General features: G+C 45.8%; 7 protein-coding genes across 7 annotated transcripts; 1 reads left to right on the forward strand and 6 right to left on the reverse strand.

The window, feature by feature from the left end:
- Positions 1 to 1,062: 1,062 nt before the first annotated feature.
- On the reverse strand, positions 1,063 to 1,926 carry MYCFIDRAFT_77585 (uncharacterized protein; the record flags this gene model as incomplete). The annotated part of the gene is made up of 1 exon (XM_007928934.1): positions 1,063 to 1,926. The coding sequence occupies one exon, from the start codon at positions 1,924 to 1,926 to the stop codon at positions 1,063 to 1,065; it is 864 nt and encodes a 287-aa protein (XP_007927125.1).
- An 807-nt stretch (positions 1,927 to 2,733) lies between these two features.
- On the reverse strand, positions 2,734 to 4,040 carry MYCFIDRAFT_56415 (uncharacterized protein). The gene is made up of 3 exons (XM_007928869.1): positions 3,710 to 4,040; positions 3,245 to 3,625; positions 2,734 to 3,183 (listed from the first exon to the last, which is right to left on the reverse strand). Exons 1-3 carry the CDS (start codon positions 3,833 to 3,835, stop codon positions 2,827 to 2,829), a joined length of 864 nt encoding a protein of 287 aa, XP_007927060.1. The 5' UTR covers positions 3,836 to 4,040; the 3' UTR covers positions 2,734 to 2,826.
- On the forward strand, positions 3,841 to 4,353 carry MYCFIDRAFT_175675 (uncharacterized protein; the record flags this gene model as incomplete). Its single annotated transcript, XM_007929366.1, has 6 exons — positions 3,841 to 3,959; positions 4,003 to 4,029; positions 4,074 to 4,155; positions 4,183 to 4,222; positions 4,267 to 4,282; positions 4,311 to 4,353. The coding sequence occupies 6 exons, from the start codon at positions 3,841 to 3,843 to the stop codon at positions 4,351 to 4,353; spliced, it is 327 nt and encodes a 108-aa protein (XP_007927557.1).
- Positions 4,354 to 4,706: 353 nt separating this feature from the next.
- On the reverse strand, positions 4,707 to 5,510 carry MYCFIDRAFT_100519 (uncharacterized protein; the record flags this gene model as incomplete). The annotated part of the gene is made up of 2 exons (XM_007929367.1): positions 4,707 to 4,870; positions 4,958 to 5,510. Coding segments are annotated over 2 exons (717 nt in total), but the record flags the coding sequence as incomplete, so codon positions are not given.
- A 1,029-nt stretch (positions 5,511 to 6,539) lies between these two features.
- MYCFIDRAFT_56412 (uncharacterized protein) lies at positions 6,540 to 8,709 on the reverse strand (the record flags this gene model as incomplete). Its single annotated transcript, XM_007928868.1, has 2 exons — positions 7,904 to 8,709; positions 6,540 to 7,846 (listed from the first exon to the last, which is right to left on the reverse strand). The coding sequence occupies exons 1-2, from the start codon at positions 8,595 to 8,597 to the stop codon at positions 6,540 to 6,542; spliced, it is 2,001 nt and encodes a 666-aa protein (XP_007927059.1). The 5' UTR covers positions 8,598 to 8,709.
- Positions 8,710 to 23,254: 14,545 nt separating this feature from the next.
- Positions 23,255 to 24,663, reverse strand: MYCFIDRAFT_211547 (uncharacterized protein). The gene has a single exon (XM_007929368.1). The coding sequence runs from the start codon at positions 23,926 to 23,928 to the stop codon at positions 23,671 to 23,673; it is 258 nt and encodes an 85-aa protein (XP_007927559.1). The 5' UTR covers positions 23,929 to 24,663; the 3' UTR covers positions 23,255 to 23,670.
- On the reverse strand, positions 23,256 to 24,663 carry MYCFIDRAFT_183028 (uncharacterized protein). Its single transcript, XM_007929369.1, has one exon. It carries the CDS (start codon positions 24,110 to 24,112, stop codon positions 23,942 to 23,944), a length of 171 nt encoding a protein of 56 aa, XP_007927560.1. The 5' UTR covers positions 24,113 to 24,663; the 3' UTR covers positions 23,256 to 23,941.
- Positions 24,664 to 24,746: the final 83 nt, after the last annotated feature.

A 24,746-nucleotide genomic window follows, 5' to 3' on the forward strand; every position in this document is an offset into this window, starting at 1 on the left:
TCGATAGTTTTCGTAGCTATACCGCTAAAAGCTTAAAATAAGGACTATCTAGCTGCTACCCTTAAAGGGTAGATCGAATACTGTATAAGAAGGGTTATGTTAGCAGGTAGATAGGGTAGTAGTGAATCAGTATAGTATTCGATAGAGATCTAAGAGGAGAGGGAGGAAGGCAGGCTAGTTAGCCTAACGCTAAGCGCCAAGCCCTGCCTAAGGCATCGAGACCCTAGCTTTACTCGAGCCTAGTCACATACTAATTACGTATAACCTCTTTAGTCCTAACAGTATCTACGTTACTATAATACTATTATATCTAACTCGCCGTAAGGCATAGCTTCGTAAGCGTTAGTCTAGTAGTAAGAAGAAGGACTAGTAGCTTATTAACGGTCTAGCAAGAGTAAGAGCCCTATAGAATAAATATTAAGCACGCTATAAGCCTACTTCTAAGGAGTCTACTTCTATAGCCGCTGTCGCTATAGAAGCTACAGGTTATTTAACGGATATAATAGCGTAGCAATAAGAGCTTAAGAACGACGTGCTTACGACTAATATTAATTACTTCGAGTCCTTTATTGCCGCTACGCCTATTAAGCTGCTATAAGTTAGTACCGATAAGCGGATAAGCTAACTAATCTATATAAGTCTACTTAAATAGTAGTACCTGCCTATGTAACGGACGGCCTATCTAACGCTCTCGTAACTAGCTATCGACTTATTGTCCGCCTTCGCTATATCCGTAGAGTCCGAGCGTACCTTTAGTAGTAGTAGACGTACGGTTTTATAGGACCGAGCCTCTCTTAATAGCAATAGCATCCGAATAAGCGAGTGTTCTAAGTAATAGCAACGTACTAGCGTAGCGGATTTACTAGTAGATATACTATAACTAAGTATAGAAGCGGAAGACAACGACGAGTTATATAAATAGCTATAGAACACCCTCCTTCTTAACCCTAAGCGTTACTACTGCCCTCACTGTCGCTGAGATTGTATTTGAATATAAATTGAATATGAATATTCACTAACATTCATTAGTGAATCTGAATACGAGCAGTGAATCTTGAATATTCAGTATTCAACAGCTATGTGGTGCGTGAGTGTCTCCCTAGATGTCTTTGTGCTGTACCATTCATTCCCGACCATGGCCACCGCCGTCATCGTCGCAAAGGAGCCAATGGCTTGTGTAGGCAGATTGGCTGTAGCCAGATATGCCAGAGCGCGTTGGCGTGGAGTCTGAGGTTTCTTCATGGCTGAAAACGGAGCGCTCATAACGCTACCGACAACATGAGAAGCAGCGCCGACGGTTAGGCCGACGAAGCCACCAAAGACACCAAAAGGATTGAAAGACTTTGCTGACTTGCCCATGGCTTTCACACTCTTCTTCACATGGTTCGCATACTGCTTCTGGAAGTCGCCCATAGCATGGCCCACGTCTGCGGCATGATGAAGGGCTTGCTTAGAGACATTGGCGGAGAGAAAGGCGGATGTGGTGTTTAGGAAACTGTACCATGAGTCTGGAGGAATTCCATAGTTGATCAGATTGGTGGGATAGGCAGCGAGGAGTGGAGCGCTCGGACCAGGTGACACTTGGGGTATTGCCAATGGCTTGTTGATGGCATTCGCTGCGGCCAGTGTGTATGTCGGGAGCTCGGCATTGGGAAAATTGAATGGAGCAGATGCCGTGGGACCGATCGGCTCCCCATTGGCATTCTTTTCTTTAGCGAGGTCTTTGCTAGTAGCATCGGCCTGGACGTCCTTCTCTCTAGGGAGACCTTTGCTTGCACCATCTGGCTGTGCATCTTCATAAGAGGGAAGGTCGTCTCCATGGAGTGTCTGCTCCTCAGCTCGTGATGAAGCAGCATCCGAAAGATCGTCTCGGTCTTGGTGGCGTGAGCTGTTCTGCGTGGCTTCCACTTCTTTCGACAAAGCCATCGTTCCGGTAACGTCAATTTGCCGTTGTGTCAATTAAATACAGGCTATCGCGGTCCCCGAATGTAACGGCCACAGAAAGGTTCAGATCTGATGGTGAATGTCTTCAGCTAAGGAGTAGTGGAAGACTGGCGTGGCCACTGGTACAGCTTGAAAGGGAGAATAAAATGTATGGTCCGGGTATCGAGCTGTGAGCACTCAGCACGAAATGAGAATACATCTTGATGATATTCTCAGCTCCGATACTTGAAGCAGGGATACGAGAGGTTTATCTGCGAATGCGAGGTCCACATGGCTCGAATCTGATTGGCCATACCGCCTTGGACTCCCTGAAGGGGGATGGTGCGTGAGTGTCTCCCTAGATGTCTTTGTGCTGTACCATTCATTCCCGACCATGGCCACCGCCGTCATCGTCGCAAAGGAGCCAATGGCTTGTGTAGGCAGCAGTATTCGATATGGCGAAGCTGCGGGTCTCGGAGGTGTGAGGTGGATGCTAACTTTGCTAAGCATGCTCCGCCATGCGGCATTTCCGAGCGTCCAGGCACCCATATTCCAGGTGACGATCCGGGTGGCAGTTCTGGATGACAGGTGATGAAGCAGAAATCGAGCGGATCAGTATGGCCGTCATTGCAAAGCGCTCTTTTGAAGTGTGGTCGACGTCCGAGCAGAAGCAAGAGCTCGGTGAGTGACTCGAGCCACACAAGGGGCAGGAATAAAGAGTCAAGGACAGACAATAGACCGGACCGCTCATTGCAAAGCTATCGATGTTCTGGACGACTTGCATATGCGAATAGGTGAACGGGCAGAGATATAGAAAAAAACACGAAACATGGCATACGCGACGCGAAGATTCAGCGCCAAGACATTGTTGGCTGCTTAAGACTGCTGTATCTCAAACACGCATCAAAACTCCTTCCTGAGCACATCCACAACAAGAGGTATAACCAAATCCGGTCTCGTAAACGGTGCTCCATGCCCAGCCTTCACCTCATAGACACTAACATCACCTCCCGGTCTCGCTTTCCTCACTGTCTCAGCCATCCTCTTCTGCACTCTAGGAGGAAGTGGAATGTCCTCAGCCGGAATGATGAACACAACCTTATCCACATCCACGTACCCAGCATGCTCTGTTTCGTTGGTGATCGACAAGTATGACTGAAATCTAAACTGCTCAGCGATCGCCATGGCGTCTGCTTCCGGAAGATCTGAGAAAGTCGTTCGAGCTGAGGTGACTAGGTCGGAATGGTATAGAAATGGTCCCTGCAGACTCAAGATCAGTACAAGGAAAATGTTGTTGTGGGTGGGTGGGAATGAAACTCACATCCGCATCAACAGAGTCGAACTGCAACTCCATTTCTTCGTTGATATTGATCATGCTTTGTCCCACCCTGGGAACATATGCGGCAAGATACACCAGCCCTATCACTCGTCCTTCGCCTGGCACGCCCGTTCGGCAACCATTTCTCTCTCGCTTCGTGGTCAGGCCACGACCGCATGCTGTCAGAATGAGACCGGCGTACGAATGTCCAACGACCACCACATCTTTGCCAAGATCGCAGAGGGTTGTGAGGATACCGGAAAAGAACGAAACATCTTCGTACAAGGTATTAGGGCGCTCGCCAGGCTTTCGGGATGCTGTGGGGACGTCGAAGGCGAAGACTTCGTACCCATGGGCTCGAAGGCCGGTAACTATGGGATCATACTGGAGAAAATTGTCAAATGTTTGATGTTCCCCTGTATGGCAGGAGCTGATATCTCCCAGGTGGCTGTTCTTTCCGATACTTACAATAGGGATTGTCGAGAAAGCTCCGGGAATGAGCAAAACTGCAGGCAAGGGCTTGGAATCAGCACGGTCTCGATTCGCGCTACTTGTCCCTGACATGGGGGCCATTGTGGGTGGAGGAAGGTGCATTGTGAATGGAGGAAGGCGTTCATATGCAAGGAAGGTGCGATGAGCGAGGGAGGATAGCAGTGTATATATCACCCATAGCGTCGACCATCAGTCCTCATAGATGCTATCCCGAATCTCAATCTCGGTGCGAGGTAGGCTCGCCGCTCGGGTATGATGCGGCAACCGAGCTGTCGTGTAGCAAAGACGGGTAGCACGTTGCTAATGCCTTATTAGGAGGGAAACTATGGGCAAAACTGAGCCGCCCTGCCAGGAATACAAGTGTGATGCTCTGCTCTGACCGCTCAAAGGAGGAGGATGGGATGACCCGAAGAACCGCCGCGGTGCATTACTCGAGTCGCAGGTCTTAGAAGTGTGCTTGTTTCCCGAATGATTCGCCCAGGAGCAGCTGTGCCTCTCTGAAATGTTTTAAGTGATTGCGCATTGCAGCGTAGTGCAGGTTGAGATGGCGTGCGAAGCCGAAGCAGATATGAAGGAGGCGCGAGGAAGATATCATGACCACGGTAGAACTCGGCATCTAAAGACAACCTTAAGCAAACCTCTCGCATCCTCAAGATACCGCTATGGCAAACCTCTCGCATCCTAATAGAGATACTGCTATAACAGTAACGATAGCGCTAGCGATCAAGCGCAATACAAGTCGACCGAACAAGAGAGTCTCGCTACGACCGAATAAGAGTGCCGCGCTACGACAGAAACGGGACCGCGGCTGTGTGTTCAGGCGGTACGAAGCATAAGGCGGAAGCTTCGCTCGCACTTTGTAGGCACCACGCAGAGCCGCCTACACTGTACAGCCATATTAGAACCAGTAGCCTTGTGCCTGTAAATTTCATTGGAGTGCTCAATCAATATGCTCAAAGTGGGTATCGTAATCATCGTCAGCGCCGTACAGAATCTCGCAAACGCCTCCAATTGGTATGTCCATCACTGCGTCAGTCCCTTCATTCCACAAATTACGCCAATCGAGCTCCGGGCTGAGCGGCTGTACTTTTGTGATGCTCGATTGCCTGCTGTGTGCATTCCTGCCTTTGCCACCAGCTTTCTTTCCGATACTGCTCTTGTGGGCGTGACTTCCTTTGTACTTGGTCGTATCAATGTCATTCTTCCAACTGGCTTGCGCCCCACGCATAATCTTGCCGTTTGCGTCTACAACAGCCACATTGGCTGCCTCATCAACAAGACATTCCACACTCTTGAGAGGCAGAGTCAAATATCCGATATTGTAGGAGGCCAGAGCGACATAAATGTAGACGACAAGCATGACCGTCCAGGCGGGAACTGCTAGAGCCCACCATCGGTTGGGGTAGTAGTAAATGCCCAGCTGGTGCAGGAATGGAGACGGCAAAAAGCTCCACAGCAGATACACAATGAACGCCAAGCTACTGGTCAAGTAGAGTGTGAAGCCGTAGTACTCGTAAGTAGGCACACGGGGGCTCGCGCGAGGAATCGGCTTGGCAGAGCGGAAGGTGCTCGTTAGTGTCGAGGCAGCGGCGGAATTTGGTGTTTGTGTGCCCGTCACATCACCACGAGTATGCGCTGTGCCTTCATCGCTGGAAGGGTCTGGCGTGGTAGGTCTGCTGTTCTGCGCTGTGAGAGGCCTCAACAGTGATGTCAAGGATGGGGAAGGCGGCAACGGCGTAGGCGGCCGATTGTAGAACGGAGGGGCGAAGGCGGAAGGGGCGAGATGAGTGTAGCTTCTGGAGTACTGATGGTATATTGGCGTTGTTGGGAGATTTGGGACGTGCCCGTCTTCTTCTTCCGCGGACTCCTCATCTGTAGATGCTGGTGATAGTGACGGTGGTTCGTGGGCTGAGTCTAGGGAGAAATGATCGATAGAGGCAGGCTCAGACGGCGAGCTGATATTGTCGCCAGAGATGTCGGGTAATATAGTTATGGCATGGTCTGGATGCAGTGTCGCCGGCGCACCATTGGCAGTATCATGCTTTTTCTCAAGCGAACGAAGGGTGGGCAGGTTCGGAGTCGACTTGGACTGAAAGCCCGTTGGCACTGCTAGTGGCTTCGGAGGCGTTCCTTTGCCTCTGCTTTGTGGTGGCATCGTGGGTAGCACTCATGCTCATGGAGATGCTGGCTACCGAAGTAAAGGAAACACCGGCCGCTGTCTCCTTTCAGACGCTCACGTGTTGGAGCCTCAGGCTGCATGTCTTGGCTCGATAGTAATCGTGGCCGTGGCCTACGCTTGCTTTCTGGCAGACCAATAGCTATTCAAGGCCGTTCGACATTATGCTTGAGAATCATAAGCTGTATCAATTGATCGTGACATCCTAGAGTGGATGAAGCGACCTCATTGATCATGGGCACGCTCTCAGAAGGCTAAGCGTTACTCGGCAGAAGCAGAGAATGGCTGTCCTGCCGTCCTGATGTTCCGTCTTGTTACCACACAAGGCGTAATTCGATTAAAATGGAAAGAAAGCGATATGATTCTCCTGCGCATGTCTCATAACATTATTAGAGAATCGAAAAGTATAGTATAGCTTTATATATCAGGAAGCGAAGTGGAAATTTCTGCAGGTAGTAGTAGTGTTAACAAAGCAAAAAACAAGCCTTTGGGTATCTTTTGATCCAAATATGCAAAGAAAGACAAAAAAAGCACGCATGCTTGCTCAACTCAACTCCCAAAAAGTCATAAAAAAAGTCCTCCCATCTATTCGTAGTCCTGTTTCAACCTTTTTCTGACTGTTTTGTTCGTCTACAGCCCCGAATCAATCTCCTCTACAACATTATGTCCACTCCACGCTGACCAATCCCTACAAGTCTGCGCCATAATCCCAGGAATCTGCATTTGTTTCTTGATCTCATCAGGTCGCTCCAAAAGATTAATGTAAAGTCCACCGGACACATGCCACGCAATATGGCAATGCAACGGCCAAGTACCAGGATTATCAGCCTCGTACTGAATCACAATATAAGCTGGGTTATCCGGCGACGGAGCATTCTGAAGAAGTTGGACATCACGGCGTTGAGGGTTTCCAGCATTCACGATGGAGCCATCCCACGTCCCGAACCCTTCTGCTAACACGTGGTAATTGTGGCCGTGTAAGTGCATTGGGTGAGAGCCGGTTTGTGCGTGGTTGTAGATGATGAGACGGATGTTCTTCGCGTTTCCGAGGTTGTAGACGTTGTATTCCGCTGGAAACGTTTTGTGGCCGAGTTTTGCGTCGAGGAGGACGGGGTCATTGTAGTTGGCGCGGAAAGTGGAGTTGTTCATGTAGAAGAGGTTGTGGGTGCCGTTGGATTGGAAAGTGATGGCGACTTCTTGGACGAGGTCGGGAGTTTGAGGTGCGATGCTGTAGTATGGGACGGTTGAGCTGAGAGGGTCGTTGTTGCATGTTGTGAGAACGGAAGTTGGAACGGTCGATGATGTTGTTGGGACTGCTGTTTGGTTTGCATTTTCGTAGTAGATTGCTGCGACACCTTGTGAGGAGATACCGTCGGGAAGAGAGCAGCCACCTTCGCGAAAACCTGGTCCGAGGTCTGCTCGCATCCAGACGGCGTCTGTTGGCTTGCCGGTGGCTTTGACGATCACGTCGCTGCGCTGGCCGACACCTAGAGTGACGACGTTGGTGGTGTATGGAACGATTGGGACGAAGTCGTTGGCGAAGACAGTCATTTGGTGGTTGTCGATCGAGAACTTTTGCAAGCCCTCAGCTCCAGCGTTGATCAATCGGAGGCGATAGGTCTTGCCAGACTGGAACTTGAACTTGGAGACACCGGCGTTGGGCGTGCACTTTGTGCCTGCGGTGGCGTTCTGGCAGGGGTAGTTCATCTTTCCGTTGATGAGAACATTGTTGGAAAGCGGTGGGAAGAGGTTCTGCGATGCTGGAGCCATGACTGTTTCCACGAGGCTGAACCAGTCTTGGTGGAACCAATCATTGACCATAACCGGACCAAGATCCTCGTCATACTTGATGTTGTCGTGTGGTCCGTAGATGACGAGTGGACCGAAAATTCCGGCGGCTAATTGGGCAGAGTAGTGGGAATGGTACCAAGTTGTGCCTGCAACGAACTAAAGTCAGCAATTGCTCATACAACGCATCTCGATCATAGGCTTACCATAAAGATCCGCGCGGAAACGGTATGTGAAAGTTGAGCCTGGAGCAATAGGGCATTGGTCGACGCCTGGAACGCCATCCATCCATTGAGTCTCCTTCTGAAGCAGACCATGCCAGTGCAAAGCTGTGCCTTCGTTGAGCGCGTTGTGTACAGTCACCTCGATCCAGTCTCCCCAATTTGCCTCGATCTTCGGGCCTGGGAATTGACCATTGACCACTGCTCCGTGCTTCTCCACACCGTCTGGTGCGATCGTCATAGCGCTGATCGTGAAGTCATAATGTCTCGTCACACCAGTGTTAGGCATATCGGTGTATTGATTTGTACCTTTCGCTGTTCGTCCTCCCCATGGGAATCCACCTGGCATTGGTCCTCCAGAAAGAAAAGGTGGAAGCTTCGGTGCTCCAAATGTTCCCCAATTACTATTACCATTTGTCTGTTGTTGTGAAAGAGATGGCTTCAAGTCCTGGCCGTGTGGAATCCATGCTGCTGAAGAGTAGTGACTTGCGCCTGGACCGCCGTGAGGCTGTGTAGAAGGGTAGTGTTGTTGTGCTTCGGAGTCACTGATAGGTCCGTTGCCAGTGTTATTATATGTTGCACCGTTCGTGTCGTCGCCTCGAGGAACTGGCGCTGGAGCAGCAAATGCTGAGGCGAAGAAGGCCGTACCAGCTAGGAACAGCTGGAGAGCCGAAGGCATATTGCTTCTAGAAGAAGAATTACAGCGAAATGGAAATGAAACCTAAGCGAAAAGCATGAAGCAGCACAGAAGGTAGGAAAAGGTGCGCAAGGAGACACTGCTTCTCTTTTAGTCCTACCACCGGACAATCTGGAGGCGTGCGTGTCGCAAGGGAGCGTCCATATATAGCGGCTGTGCCAATTCTCAGCACGTTCATGATACTTCGACTATGCGGTTCGGCCTCGAGGCTCGTGGCTGCGTTGAATTACCCGTCGGTGCCGACACCCAGCGAGCGAGTTGACTCGATAGAGGATTGTCTTGGACCCACCCTGCGAAAGGCTTCACCTGTCATAGACACGGGAGCAAGGATAACGTTACCTGCTGTTGAAAGAATCGTTTTCTCGTCACCTCGTGCTTCAGAGAACCAGGGGATGTATGCATGATCGGAAGGATTACACGCCAGTCCAGATATGCTAGCGGGCAAGGCCCGTGTAAACGCCTAGCTGCACTTTGCCGATCCAATATCTCGGCTCTCCAACAAGCTTCGAAGTGCTTTGCGTGTACACGTTCCAGGTCGTCATCATTAATATACTTGGATACTCAATGCTTCTGCCTTGCTCGGAAAGTTGAAGAGTTGGATTGCGGTGGGGTGCCTTGAGGTTTGCTTGCGATTCAATGTGAGGTGCGACGCAGTCATCAGGAATTCCACACGCTACTCCTCGGGCTTGTTGAAGAAACGAGCACGAGCCTGTTGCTCCTCTTTACTCAAACGAGCGATCTGTAATGCCAGTCATTGTCAGCCCTGCTTGATGAACCTTTTGCAACGTGGATGTGGCAACCAACCATGGAAGGTTACTCGGCCTTTCAATGTGCACATCACGGAATACTGTAGGAATTGCTGACACGATCGACCGCCTCTACGCCTTCTACTAGGCTTTGGTCATGCTGTAATAGGGTTTCCCGGTCAGCTGTTTGGCGTTCGCGGTACTGCTTGTGAGATAGCCGCTAGTAGGTGACTTCGGAGAGTTCTCCGAGCGGTGATGTGGCAGACTTCCAAGAATAACCGTTTGAGCCTCAGTCGGGCTCCACCAACCTTGATTGAGCGCGGACCCCTGCAAGACTTGCCCTAAGCCCTTTTAGCAAATCCTCACGATGCACCTTCGTTTGTTTGCAGGTCTTAGGATGCTTGTTGCATGGTAGGGTTACTCTTAGATGTTAGGAGTTTTAGCTAAACCTAGAGCGGAGTTAGGGGCATAGTCTTTTACTAGCGTTTACTAGGCAATAAGCTACCCGCAATCCTCTAGTTTAGTGCTATTTAGAACTACTCGGCGTAGTAACGGATTAGGTTAAGAAGGGCGCCTCTCTCGAGCCTATCGGTTAACTATTGTTAAAGCGGCTATTTAACTATTATAGAAGCGGCGCTTTTATAGTAGAAGAGACTATTATAGACTAATATATAGACTAAGATTAAATACACACTATTGCTATAGAATACTATTATTGCCTTTACCGCCTTCTACGACTATAGCGGAAGGCTTATCTACGCTAATAGCTATCTCTTCGACCTCGTTATTACTTAGTACGTAGTCTCGTACGTATTACTAGCTTACTAGCGGTTAACTAGCGATTACTATATATTCTTAAACCTCTTATCTCTCGTCTAACTCGCTCGTCGCTAGGCAAGTTATTAGCGGCGTCGTCTTCCGAGTCGTCTATTGTTTATCTATTTAGTCGCCTATTCGCTCGTTTATAATCCTCGTCTCGGATATAGCTTATTGTCCTGTCTATAGTGTACTAGTCTACGTTATAGAAGATAAGAAGCTCGTTAAAGGACGAGAGGCCGGAATCTGCAAAGTAGCGGTCGTCTATAGCAATGCTATTAATCTCGCGAATACCGTATATATAAAGCTATAATAGCTTACCCTAATGCTAGTAGTTAGTTAAATAGCAAGTACCTAGTAGCGTAGGTAGACCTCGTACTAGCGGCGGCGGTTCTATGTCTTCTATTAAATCTACCTCTTCTATGTCGTCTAAATCGAGCGGTTATAAGGACTGTGTTTCTAGCGTTGTCTCGCGGCGCGGCGTATCGAAGGAGGGCGGCGGTAGGCGCGGAATTAGCCTTAGAGTAAGGTTACCTAGCGGAGGTAGTAATAAGAATATAGGTTAGCGAATAGGTAACGATTAAACGCGCCGTTTTGAAGGTAACGGTCGCAGTATTATATTAGTATAGATATAGTGCGTTTCTAGTGTAGTTAGTAGTAATTGAGTGCGAGTTAGTATCGCTAGAGTTAGTGTCGCTAGTTTAGAAGGTAGTTAAGTCGTCTACCGTCGCTTAGTCTCGCCTATAAATAGGACTTCCTATAGATTAGCGATAAAATAGTTAACATTTAGTGCGTAGTAACTATCCGAGAAGTCCTTAACCTTCCGCACGTAGAAGGCGTAGAATAAGTCCTTTATAGAAGCGTTAATAGTAGGGTCGTCTACTATGCGCTAATATTTTAGATTTAGCGTTTCTACTGCCTCCTTAAAGTAGCCTCGAAGGTCTCTTAATTAAGGTGTTTGTGCTAAGGCAACGGCGTCTTCTTCGTAACCTTCGATTACGAGTTGCTAAGTATCGAGAACGCGCTAGTATTTGTAAGCAAATATTACGTTAAGGCCTAGAAACAGCTCGATATATCGTCGCTGTTATAGCTTACTAATTTCTAGTCTATTAAATAGGTAGTCTCGTAGAATATAGTAACAAGGTAGGCGGGTTTGAAACTACGAGAGGCAATTGCAACAAGCCGGAGTTATATAGTCGTAACTGCGCAGTATGCCCTTGTAAATAGGCGCCGCCTTAGCTTCTATCTTAATAGCGATATCTACCTATTCTCGTAGTCGATCTTAAGCCGCTAGCGATTACAGACTCTCGAAGCTTAGAAGGCGCTTTTTATACTAGTATTATATGCCTTTGCTAACCCTATAGCTAGCGAGTTGTGCCTTATAAGCTAGCCTGTCGTCTACCTTAAGAACCTCGAGAATCGTGCTATAGAGGTTATAGAACACGAGGTTCCGCTTGTTCCGGTTATACTTAATAGTATAGTAATAGCCCTCGAGAGGCGAAGTTGTCCGTATTTGTAGCAACAATAGACTATAGAGCCGTACCTATGTAGCCTATATTCGTAAAGTCTAACTATTCTAATTATAGCGTATATATTAGACCTTGTTTTGCCAGTCTGTAGGCTTCTTCTCTTGTAACTACTCCTAGATCCAAACTATGTCGTTAGTAACCTCGCTAGCGCTACGGGCGTAATAGATTGCGTAGTAGAATCGCTTAACAACCTCTAGAAATTAGGCCTCTAGAAATAAGCGAAGGAAGGTCTCTTTAACGTGCCGCTAGTAGAGGTAGATAAGCACCTGTTTCTCCTTCTAAGAGAGGTTAATTGCGGCCTACTTAGAGGCCGAGTCGTCTACTATAGCTATAATAGCATTCTATAGTAGTAACTACTCTTTAAGGACTCGGAGACCGGCTTCTACTAGCTTAGCTTTCTAAGATTCTAGCAACATATGTCCTGCTAGCAACTAGTACCCTAACCTATTACGAACATATATAGTAAAAAGGCTCTAGCTAAGGTCGGTAGTCTTATAAGTTGCGTCTAGTAAGAACAACTATATAGCATGTAAGTTAGTAATGTTTTAAATTTTTGAAGTTAGTCGTAAGAACTGTAGAACGCAAGCTTAGAAGCTTAGTTATACGCCTGCCTTCTATAGTAATAATAACAATACCTGCACTTATATCTCCTGCCTTAGTATTTAACAACTCTCGCTGCTAGTCGGTCTGAAATACAATACTACGCTCTTCCTTGCCCTTTAATCTCTTCGATATTACCTAGTATTTAAGCTCTTTGCCGTCTATATTATTACAAAGGCTATTAAGAATAGCAGGAAGGTCGCCTAGCTAGATATTCGCATTTCTACGCTTAGTACTACGCACCTTCTTTAAGTCCGGCCTAATCTTTAACTAACCGATAGTACTAGCCTTTATATACTGCCTACTAATCTTACTAAACTCGTCCTTTATTAGGCTATTTTTAACAAATTTAATAACCTTAGCAACGTTGAATTTACGCTGTTCTATTAACTCCTCGAGCAACACCCTTAAGGCGTTGCTAGCCGACCTAATATCTATATACTTTAGGTTATAGCAGTATAGGTTATTACCTACTATAGAAGGGTCGACTCGGTAATAGCGGATACTAATTTTATATAGATTAGCCTCTTCTTTGCTCCGGAAGTGCGAGATAACTAGTATTATAGCATTATACGGCTCTTTATTATATTTAGCCTTGCGAATACCCTCCGAGGGCGACTTATTCCGCTACTAATCGCGCCTATAACGACAATACTAGTACGACTACTATTATAATCTATCCTTCGTCCTTTGCGACTTCGCCTCCTTATATACGTTACTTATATAGCCCTTTAGTACCTCGAAGCGCTTAGGCTCGAAAGTTAACCCCTACGGTATATTAAATAGCTGCTCTCGGACATCGATTATATTATATAGTATACGGTTAGGCCTAAACGGCGGCGGCACTAGTTTAGACAAGATAGGCGGTATAGCGACGATAATAATAACAACGATTAAATAGTATTTAAGCTATTATAGAAAGAGCTAGATCTATATATAAGAAAGAGCTATAGAGATAAGGTTGGAACTAGAAGTATAACTAGACCCCGCAGTGGTTCGGTTTCCGAACCACCAAACGTATATGGTTTGGTTTCTTAGCGGCGAACTAGCTCCCTGGTTCCGGTTTGGTTTTTTCGAACCATATAGATTCCTGGTTTAAACTAGAGACTGTATTGGTTTTACTATAAGGACACTCTTATTCGACTGCCGGCTACGATTGCCGGCTATAATAGTAACTCTGTTACATTTACTAGGCGTAGTTGCCGTTGCTAGGGCGTAGTTGCCGTTACTAGGGCGTGGTTTTGCTATAAGGACACTCTTATTCGACTGCCGGCCACGATTGCCGGCTATAATAGTTACTAGGTTGTATTTACTACGCTTTATTACCGTTGCTAGGGCGTGGTTGCCGTTGCTAGGGCGTAGTTGCCGTTGCTAGGGCGTAGTTGCTATTGCCGGGGCGTGGTTGCCGTAGTTGCGAAAGCTCATCTATATAACGTTACGTAGGCGGTAACAATTAGGGCTTCGCGATATTCTTATACTTTTAACTTCTTCCTCTATACCTATACCGATAACAACTACTATACGCTGCGCCCCCGCCCCTTTCCCTTACAATAGTAAGAGAGAAGCGCGCCGCGCGCTAAACAGAAGATAGAACTAAAGACCGCGAGTTTGTTTTGCCTAAGCGTCTAACTAAAAAGCGTAAGACTAAAGAGGAGTACTCTACGAAGAAGAATTCCGTACGAGACCGCGAGAGAAAGGATAAGATAGATAAGGATAAAAGAGCTAAGGATAAGAGAAGAAAGGCGCGGAATAAGGCATTCTATCGATAGCTAGCGCCTATAGAAAAAAGTGAAGGTTGGAATAAGAAGACAACCTAAGAGAAGGCTAAGAGGAGGAAAGAATTGCGGCTAGTTTTCGAGCGTAAAGTTCTAGCAGCGTAAGTCAATCTAGCTAGCGGCTATAGCTAGCAGCTATAGCCGGCAGCCGTAGCCGGCAGCTATAGCCGGCATATTTTTCTTTAATACGTTAACTAATAGCATTCAGACCTATAGTCGCTACCTCTATCGATACGACCGATAGTAACGGAGATATTTAGATAGCTAAGAACAACAATACTAGAGTTTAGGATGCCGCGACAGAGCTTAATACTGCGAATAAAGGAACTAAAAAAAGCGAGGAGATACTATACGTCGATCTAGTAACAGGTGCAGTCTTAGGGCCTAACGCTATAGACGATAAGCGCTAGGAGTAGATCGAGCACAGTTAAAGAGACGAGATACTAGTAAAGGGCTAAGGTATAAGTCCTATTAATCTAGAAAATCATAGTCAAAGCTACTACGAAAAGCTAGCAAGGATTGGAATCGAGACTAGTCGTCTTTATATCCTCGATATAGAGTAGAAGTTTCTTTATTAGTATTAGAGCGAAGCCTTTACGTCTATAAAGGCAAAGTAGCTTACGATTAATGCGATCGGGGCTAGGTATCTAGGGACGGTAGAAGTGTTACTATAGGAGGAAGGGGTATAGGTAATTATTCTATGCTCGGCATATATAGCCGGCGTTCGTAGCCGGTAGATACTAATAGTTAAACAGAAAGCGTTTCTCGAAGGCAGAGTGCTACTACTATATAAAATCTTTACTAAGGCAGAGAGGGCTTATATCCGGAATCTAAGCTACTAGTAGGATGGGTTGGCGTTAGAATTCTCTAAATCTCTATATAAGCCTCCGAAGGATTACCTATTTTAGCGATACGGCTTTATCTCGACTACTCCGTAGGCACCCGAAGAAGCTCGAGCGCTCTTTAAGATCTTTACTAAGAAGCGGAAGGAGTTCGAGGATCAGGATTAGTTAATAGAGCTATTAGTTAGTCTTAGGTTTCGTAGTCAGACTCGGCCTAAGCATTTACTTATCGAGTGTCTTATACCGAAAGAGGATAGATTAAGACTGAAAACGAGCTTAGATTCGTTAGGTACAGTAGCTCGGTTCCGTTAGTAGGAGAGAGCCGCCGTATAGAAGGCAAAATTCAGGTAGTCAGGGTAGCTAAGAAAGAAATTCTAGTAGTTAGGCTAGCTAGGGTAGCTAGGAAAAAAAATCTAGTAGTTAGGTAGCTAGGAAACAAAAAAAAAAGGTAGCTAGCTATTTACTGCCTAGCTGTTCCTAACGATACGATACTATAAAAGAAAGGGTGTTTCTCTATAGCTACTAGTATACATCTACTACTCCTAAGTCCTTACCTTACCGTACGAAACCTTAAAACATGCCGACCGACATTGTATATACACTAGGCGCTATACTAGGAAGGGTAACAACGAGACGATAGTCGAAACAGTCTAGTATACGAGCGAGATTGCGACAACGTCGAGAGGAGGTCGCATACTTACCTTCGAGCCTATCGAGTCCTAGACTACGATTAGGGCTAGATTCATCCTCTCCGAATCCTAGTAGTAGGAATTCATTATAGGGTACTACTACCTAGTCCTTACCTTTACGGAGTCTAAGTAGAAGGTTGTTCGGAGATATAAGAACATCGAGTATTAACCCGGAAATCTTCGAAAAGGCTAGCTAGGCGTATCTTTAGAAACCCGAGTATATAGAGTAGTTCAATCAATAGGTCTATAAGATATAGTTCCCTTTATACTTACGTTCGAAGGAGTATAAACTCCGGAAGTACTCGATGCGATAGGGGAGTAAGGAGCGAACGGACACATTCTAGAAGTTCTTTATAGAGGGGGCATTGCACCGTTATACGACTTCTCGACTTAAAGGTTAACTAGTAATTGTCTGCAACTTCTGCGGTTCAATCTTAAAATACCCGAAACTAGGGGATAGGAACTCATCGCCTACGAACTATCTCTATTCTAAACGGTGTCGGGAATCTTAAGGAGAGAGGAGAGTTGATATAGATACAGCGTTCTAGAAAGAGGTATGTCTTCTAAAATGCCGGCTATAGCTACCGGCTATAGCTACCGGTTATAGATTCCGGCTACCTAAATCAACCGTAGAGATCTAGCTAATTATTATAGGCTACGCTTAAGGAAGCTCTAGGATTAAAGGCTACCGATTTCTCCCCCGAAGACTTTAAGCAACTAGCAAACGAAATGCTAGCTACAAACGGTCTTCCGGAAGACTTTTACGAAAGGGAGTCTATATAGAAGACATACCTATATCTTATAAACTACCCTCCCCCATTTCTCGGCGCGACAACCTAGCGTATTATGTTCGAAAAGAACAAAGAGGCTGCGTTAGACGACATTTGGGAGATCCTCCGTAATACTCGCCGAGTAGCTATTGCTGTCGATAGCTAGTTAAGCCGGACTATAAGAGCCTCCTTCCTCTCGATTATGCTATACTTTATCAATTCGGATTAGAAACTCTAGGAACTTATAATCGGATTCCCTAAAATTCTAGGTTCCTATACTAGTAAGGATATAGCGAAGCTTGTCTATACGGCAATAGATAGGGTTAGCGTAACAACGAAACTGATCTCGATTACTACGGACAACGCTAGTAATAATCGAACATTATATAAGGCGTTATATATACAATTTACTCGCATATATCTTTAAAATCACTAATTGTATCGATAGGGTCGAGTGCGTAGAGGAGATTACAAGGTCTATAATCTAGCTTAATCTTCCGAATGTTAAGCTCGCTACGATTCCGGATACGCACGATAATACGCACGATAATAACGATGAAGAGGAGCCTATTAATAGCCCTAGCCCTATTAAATCGGAGCCGACGTCGTTGCTAGTTGCATCCCTATAGAAGTTTCCCTACCTCGCTTATATAGTTCAAATCGCGATCCGAGCCCTCTTTAAGACGCTTAAAATTGCACTATTAAACGACGACCAATAGAAGATCCTAGATAAGGATAAAGCAAAGTCGAAAGTCGAGAAACTCATTATAGCAATAAGACGGGATAAGGTAGAGAGCCTCGCTCTCGTTTTATATAAGGTATAACTTTTATCCGTAGCCGGCACCTATAGCCGGCAACCTAGTATAGTTCTAACTCTTTTTCTCTAGCTTCGTCGTCTAGTAATATATACGAACTCGAGCTTATAGAGATATAACCGATTCGAGGCTATTTAAAAGAACCTAATCGAGCGCCCTAAAACCGATACCTAGAATATCGCATAGAATAAGCGATAGCAAAAGCGGCCTCCTTAGCGCCTACTCCGTTTTACCTAAGACGTTAAGACCCGGTTCGATTCGACTTTCTATATAGTTACGAGGGGATATACTTTACGTACCGCTCTCGAGATCTATTAGAGTTCCGAGGGTATTAAGTAGCTTAGCCTTACCGCCGCCGAATAGCGCTAAGCAGAGTATCTCGTCGATATTAGTAAGCATTACGCGAAGGTTACTACTACGATTAGAAGAACCCGAGGACCGACGATCTACCTTATCTTTACGTACTACAACTAGCTCTTTAACGAGCTCGAGGAAACCGTAGCTAAGCTAGCTAGGAAGAGCGTTCCCTAGAAAGTAGCTATAACGAAAGCTATAGACACCTCCTATACTAAGTTGCATAAATATTACAGTACTACCTTTAACTCGTTCGGGGATATCTATAGCGTTACGTGCTTGCTTAACCCGGTAGAAAAGGATATATACTAGCAGAGGCCGGAATAGAAGGCGGACGAGGTGTAGCCGAAGCATTACTAGACTATTCTAGAAAAGATGTTCTACGAGCGTCGGAAAGAAACTAGTCTAAATGCAGCTCCTACAAAGAAAAAGAAGGTTTAGAAGGCTCCGATATTATACCTGTTTCGTAGGTAGGAAGTAGAGGCAGAAGAGGAAGCAACTACTAAAGTGAATAAAGAAGAGTTCGATCTCTATCGGCGCGCGAGTAAGTACAAACCCGTAGGCTTAGAAAGAGGGCTAATAATCTCTAGATCTTACCGGTCTTCTAGACGAATTCGGAGACGATATTCTCGCTATATAGTAGCGGTTAGAGCCTAAGTTTCTAACGATAGCGTCGGTCGCTCGGGACGTCCTCGCTATCCCGAGCGTAGGCATAGGCTATAAGAGGTCTTTTAGTATCGCTCGTTACTAGGGCCGCTTTAATCGAACATACTCGCCTACTACCTTCGAATCTATTATAGTATTCCGATACTATCTCCTCTACTAGAATCGCTAAGGCAGGTTACTAAAGATTATACTAAAGGAGTTGATCGAGGAATTAGAAAACCTTAAGATCGAAGAAACCTAGGAGCGCGAAGAGAATACGAAATTTAGTCTAAGCGAAACCCTAATTAGCGATAACGAAGAGGAGGAGGGCGGAGGCAGAAGGCGACACTAGGTCGAGAAGCGGAAACGTATATAAGCTTAGAGTAGCTTTAAGGAGACGAAGCGTTTACGTACAAGGTAATATAGCCGGCGTATATAGCCGGTATATGTCCGAAATGTATTTCGAATTCCTAGGACCCAAACAGACTAGTTGCTATAGCAACCGACCCCGCTTACCTACGGACTATTTCTAATTCTCTGTTCGCTCTTCCTCTCCTTCTTCCCTTTCCCTATATTCTTAAAGACAAACATGCCTTAAGGATTCGGCTCTTCGGGCCTTCTTAAGCCGGCTGCCTCCCCTTCCTTAAGCTACTATCCTTTATTCGAATCTAACGATAACCTAATAAGGCGGTTTAATAGAAGACTATTTATTCTAGAAGGCAAGAAGCATTAATGTCTCCTTACGATTATATGCTTATTAATTTTCTAGGTCCTACCGATATACCCTCGTCGCCTAAACGCGTAGATAAATATCTTTAGAGGCTAAAGGGTAAGGGTAAAGCAAGCTAAGTATAGGGAGACCGTAGCGAGAACGAGATATCGGAAGAGTAAGGCTCTCCGTAGTATATACGAAGGAAGGGGGTTCCTCGGAAAATAGTACCGAAAAACAAGAAGGCTATAGGTAGATAGGAGAAGGCTAAAAAGAGTAGGCGGACGAAGACTATCGCGAAGAAAAGTTATCTTTCTATTAAAAGAAAGGGAACAAGGCAGGACTCGACGATAAAGAAGCGGCGCTTTAAACTAGGTACTATTGCCCTTCGCTAGATCCGGCTTTTCTAAAACAAAAGAGGGACCGAGCTTTTAATCCCTAAGACTCCCTTCTAGCGACTCGTCCGAGAAATTACATTAGATTTTCGGTCTAGTATGCGATTTACGGCTAAGGCGATTGGTGCTTTTTAGGAAGCTACGGAGGCATTTCTCGTAACCGAGCTTAAGCTTTCAAACCTCCTTACTATCTATACGAAGCGGGTTACTCTTTAAAATAAAGATATGCAGCTTCTAGCTAAAATTCGGCGTCGGTTTATAGCGGATTAGTTGGAAATTGTATTTAGTCGTTAGATTAACCTAGGAGGAGGCCCATTTTCGTATCCTTTTGCCGGCTATAGGTACCGGCCACATTTCTGATTTTATCTCCGCGCCGTCCCTAAATCTAAGGTACGAAGTAGAAACCTAGCGCTCTATATTCACCCGGCTCTTATAGAGACGAGCTACATTTAGATTAGTTTCTTCGCATATCGCGACCTAGCGGGTAGTAAGCGAAAGGGCGATAGAACGTTTATAATACGTCTCTATTGAGACCTAAAACACAAAGGTCCTAAGGAGCCCTAGCATCCTAACTATAAGGAGATTCTTTAGCATTAGCACTTTGATCCTCTATACTACGAGGCAGATAGCAAGCCTACGAGAGAGAAACTTTAACGAGAAATTCTCTATAATGCGTAGCGCTATTGCATAGCTACAGATACGTACTAAGTCCGGCAACTCGAAGAAGAATTAAGATAGCGTATTAGCGACCGAGGAGGAGATCGATAGTATACTAGTAGAGTCGAGGTCTTATAAGCGAAGCACAAGATAATATAGGCTCTTAGTCGTATAGAGTAACGTACTATATAAATAACTAGGCGTGCTACTCTTATTCACTTACGACCTATATCCTAGGATGCTCTTATCGTACTTTTTATACTCTTTTCTAATACCTTACCTATAATCGCTCCGCGACAACCGAGTAAATATAAGCTATAGGATTTCCGCTCGGTACCTTAGCCTTCGAGATACGGCGGAGTTGATTCTCTATAATACGTAGCGCTATTGCATAGCTATAGATGCGCACTAAGTCCGGCAACTCGAAGAAGATTTAAGATAGCGACCGAGCAGGAGAATAACAGTATATTAGTAGAGTCGAGGTCTTATAAGCGAAGCACGAGATAATATAGGCTCTTAGTCGTATAGAGTAACGTACTATATAAATAACTAGGCGTGCTACTCTTATTCACTTACGACCTATATCCTAGGATACTCTTCTCGTACTTTTTATACTCTTTTCTAATACCTTACCTGTAAGCGCTCCGCGACAACCGAGTGAATATAAGCTATAGGGTTTCCGCTCGGTACCTTAGCCTCCGAGATAGGGCGGAGTTGAATTTAGAGCGATAGCCGGCACTCGTAGCCGGCACTCGTAGCCGGCATATAGAGACGGTAGTAGGCCTTTTCCTGCTAAATGACTAGCTTGTTTAGTATAGCCTACCTGATATTTCTTATATTTACTAGCAATAGGCCTAGGTTACTTATAAGATTACTATAGCTAGTAAAGGCATTACTAAAGAATATCTATACTATAGTAGGATACTATTATTACGCCGGCTATTCATTAAAAGGAGGCTTTCGCCTATTACTATGCCGGCTATATATGCCGGCTATATTTCAAAGTCTGCCGTACCTGCCTTTTTTAGCCGTGCCTGCCTTTTTTAGCCGTACCTACCTTCTTTCCTTGCTCTAACGTTACTATAATGTAGGCTTGCGCGAAGCTTACTCTGTTGCCTAGCGATACCGCGATACTACCGCTATATTCAACCTTCGCATCGATACCTATACCTCTACGCTCTACATCTACTACCTCCGTAATACCCTTACTCCGCGCGCGCCTTCGTATACCTTCGTAACGCACTTTTTTCCTCAATTCGACGACTTTTATAATAGCGAGTCTACTTAACTAAGTTACGACGCCTCGTAAGAAGGGACCTAGTGCTTCTACGGGTCGCAATAAGATCGGAAATAATAGAACGAGCATAGTACATTAACGTAAGATAGCTGCTGCTGCTACCGCTAGCTCCGGTGCTAGAAAGGGCGTCGCGAGCAAGGCTCCGCGTAAGACAACGGCGGGTAAGGCTCCGCGCAAGACAACGGCGGGCAAGGCTCTACGCAAGACGACAACTAGCGCTTCTACTACTAGTAGCAATCGTACGAAGCGTCGATAGCGCCTAGGAAGTAAGTCCTATTTATAGCCGGTAGCGTAGCCGGCAGCGTAGCCGGCAGCGTAGCCGGCATTCTTACTGTCTTTTTACTAATCCTTCTTTAGCCGTAGCCCTCCGTAAGATTCGGCAGTATTAGAAGAGTTCTAAGCTCCTAATCCGCAAAACTCCTTTCTAACGACTTATTCGCGAAATTGCCTAGGATTACAGAATAGACCTTCGCTTCTAAGCCTCCGCGATAGGCGCCCTTTAAGAGGCTATAGAAGCCTACCTAGTTCGTATCTTCGAATGTATGTTTCTCTTCTACCTCTTTTCGGACTATGCTAATACTATTTTAGCGGTCAACCTTATAGCTATCTACGCGAAGCGTATAACGATTATAGACAAGGATTTTAAAGCACTCGATCAGATTCTAAAAGGCTAGAATGTCTATATTCGAGATAGTACTAGATAGGATAGATGTACTAGTAGGAAGGATATTCGTAGTGTCGTCTACAAGCTTTTCTATATACGAAATGAGCCGCTATTATACGGCGCTGTATACCGCGCTCTAAATACTCTCTAAGCATATATATATAGTACAGTATACTTTATTGGCCGTACGGAATAGAAGTCTCCCAAAATCCCGTTAGTACTAAGGAGTAAAAAGGCCGGCTACGCTACCGGCTACGCTGCCGGCTACGCTGCTAGCTACGCTGCTAGGTTTTTTAAAGAACTAAAAGAAGATAGACATTCCGGTTAATTTATATTAGTTTAGATTTTTATAAAAAGAAAATAGGGAAAAATAAGGAAGGTTGAAGAGCCTAATAGTTATAGTTATAGGCACTATCCCTGTTTTCTAGAGCATATTATATACCTGCCTTCGCAACTCTACCTAATACTCCCTCTAAATATCCTTATACTCTACCTACTAGAAATTCAACTAGGTACCTAGACCTATAGCTACCTCTATATCTTTTACTATCTTCTATAGGTTGAAGGCCTCTTCTATAGCAGCCTCTACCTCCTTATATAATACGAAGTTACTACCTGCCCTACCCTTTATATCTCCTAAATAACTAAGAGTTCTAAGGAACGAACTAGCATTCGGCCTTAGTATAGCGAGTAACTAGTAGAACGTTCTATAGAGCTGCCTTATAGCTCTTTTATATACTGTACCGATACCGAGGGAGGAGCTATCCTAGTACTTAATGTTATCGAATAGTTCGGTAGGAAAGTGTATAAACTTCTTAAGGAGGAGGACTTCTAAGGAAATCGATGAGTTCTACCTAGATCTAGATAAAGACATTCTACTAAGCAGTTAGGGAATTGAACCGTAAACGAAAGGATGAAATTTATACCTAAGGAGTGCAGTTTCCGAACTAAACTATAATGCCTTATATATATATATGCTTTTGATTAGTTAGTGCCCTTAGCTGATTGTCTATAGATTTAAGGTTATATAAGTACCTTTATACAACTACGTAGCCTAAGTAGGATTCGAAAATTCTATAAGTACTAAGGACTAAAAATGCCGGCTACGCTACCGGCTACACTGCTAAGTCTTATAAAGGGCTTGCTTGAAGCTACGTATACATTCGTACACTTCTTAAAAACCGATAAATTATATAGTTCGAACCAGCTACTTATGTGGTTGCTTAGCAAACCAACCTAAACCAAACTAGAGTTTCGGCTTAGCAAACCAAACCAAACCAACCCGAACCACTGCGGGGTCTAAGTATAACCGAGAAGGTTAATACGGTACTAGAATAGGAAAAGCACCGTCGATTACTAGGCAAACTATACTAAGTCAGTGGATAACGCCCTCCGGAAGTAAACCACTGTTGCAAACAGTGGTACGCTAAATTTCCTGACATACAAGAATACCTCATGGTAGACTTGTAGCTTATGACTCGCCGAGATTGCTTATTGGTGTATATGATGGAGGTCCGTCTCAGGTCGGCCACAGCCCTGCTGTCCACGCGAGTTGTCCGTTTGCGATCTCTCTCCGGCAGAAGCGAATCCCGAAAACAATAGTGCGTACAAATTCTTCACACAATTGTGCGTTCAAAATTAGAACTCTGCTCCTGCTCCCACGAGTCATCAGGGCCGAGAAGGAGTTGTTGTGATGTTTCGCCACAGCCACAGCTCGAATGGAGGATTGAGGTTGCTTCTCAGCTGAAGCCCTCACCGGTCTTTCGCCGCGGAGATGGCGGCAACGGTCATCATATGAATGTCACTGCCGACACAACCTGCGGATGTCGCACGTTTGCAAATCATGATCCCTCGACGTCTCGTTTTCCGATAGAACCGCAGCTGTTGCTGTCGTTCTTGCGTAGACAGAGCTTGTTTGCGGCAGCAATCTCCCAGGCCTGGACCCAAGGCCTGAAGCGCCACATTTATGCGACTCAATATGCGAGTGTTTTCGTGAACTCCTGAGCTCATCTCTGCTCAGTGCTCACGAATGCTGTTGGAGAAAGACCGGCACAGCATCGAGCGCGAACGTCGGTTCAAGCTTCTCAGCAGGAAGAATTGCTCCGAACGGCGAACGCGCAGTGGAATACATGATCCTTTCAATAGTGTGGTAAAGTGCTGACGTGCGTGCATGCTGCATGTTGGCCTGCTCCATGTCGTGCAGTCGTAGAGGATCTTGGATCTTCGGAGAATTAAAATAGATGCACCTCAGCAGCCATGCGCGCTTCCAAGGCAAGAAGTGTCAAGAAGTGGATTGTCAGCACGAGAGGGCCTGACGAGCTGCATCATGCATAACGCAATGAGAAGTCACCCTCCCGATGGCTGACCACCCTGCTTCAATAATACAACTTCGACATAAATCGCCAAGGAAGGACCCTCTGCTGCATCACGCCGCGATGGCCGTGTCTTCAGCAGGATGTTCCGCGAAGTTGGCGAAGGGCTCCGTTTTTCCCATCAGAAGAGTTTCCTGTCAAATGCTCCCATGGCACGGCAAGTAGATCTCACGTGCGCCATCTAGAGAGCCAGGTATAGCAGCACGTTCGGACACAGGTGCGATCTCTGACTGTATCGCCGGCCATCTCGTAGCGTGTGCAGTCCGCGTTCTTGTGTGGTGGCAGGTGTACGTCCAGTTTCACTCAGTCCGGGCTCCCAGGTGTCAAGGTGTTTGGTGTTTCGTCTGCGCCCTTTCTTGCAGCACGAGTTGAGTGTGTTCCTGGAGAATCAGCGCAGAAGAAAGGACATGAAGATGGGGAAAGCAGTGGATATATGCTCTAGTGGAGAGCGGTAAT

The sequence above is a fragment of the Pseudocercospora fijiensis genome (genome assembly GCF_000340215.1).
Source record: "Pseudocercospora fijiensis CIRAD86 unplaced genomic scaffold MYCFIscaffold_5, whole genome shotgun sequence".
Taxonomy (NCBI): Eukaryota; Fungi; Ascomycota; class Dothideomycetes; order Mycosphaerellales; family Mycosphaerellaceae; genus Pseudocercospora; species Pseudocercospora fijiensis.

What these genes read in the sequence shown, in the direction of transcription:
- MYCFIDRAFT_211547 (XM_007929368.1), bottom strand. Translation starts at nt 23,928, where the DNA reads ATGAGCTCAGGAGTTCACGAAAACACTCGCATATTGAGTCGCATAAAT.
- MYCFIDRAFT_183028 (XM_007929369.1), bottom strand. Translation starts at nt 24,112, where the DNA reads ATGGAGCAGGCCAACATGCAGCATGCACGCACGTCAGCACTTTACCAC.
- MYCFIDRAFT_56415 (XM_007928869.1), bottom strand. Translation starts at nt 3,835, where the DNA reads ATGCACCTTCCTCCACCCACAATGGCCCCCATGTCAGGGACAAGTAGC. An exon ending in CTTTCTCGACAATCCCTATT is followed by an intron (nt 3,626 to 3,709) that starts GTAAGTATCGGA and finishes AATTTTCTCCAG; the next exon opens with TATGATCCCATAGTTACCGG. An exon ending in TCGACTCTGTTGATGCGGAT is followed by an intron (nt 3,184 to 3,244) that starts GTGAGTTTCATT and finishes TTGAGTCTGCAG; the next exon opens with GGACCATTTCTATACCATTC.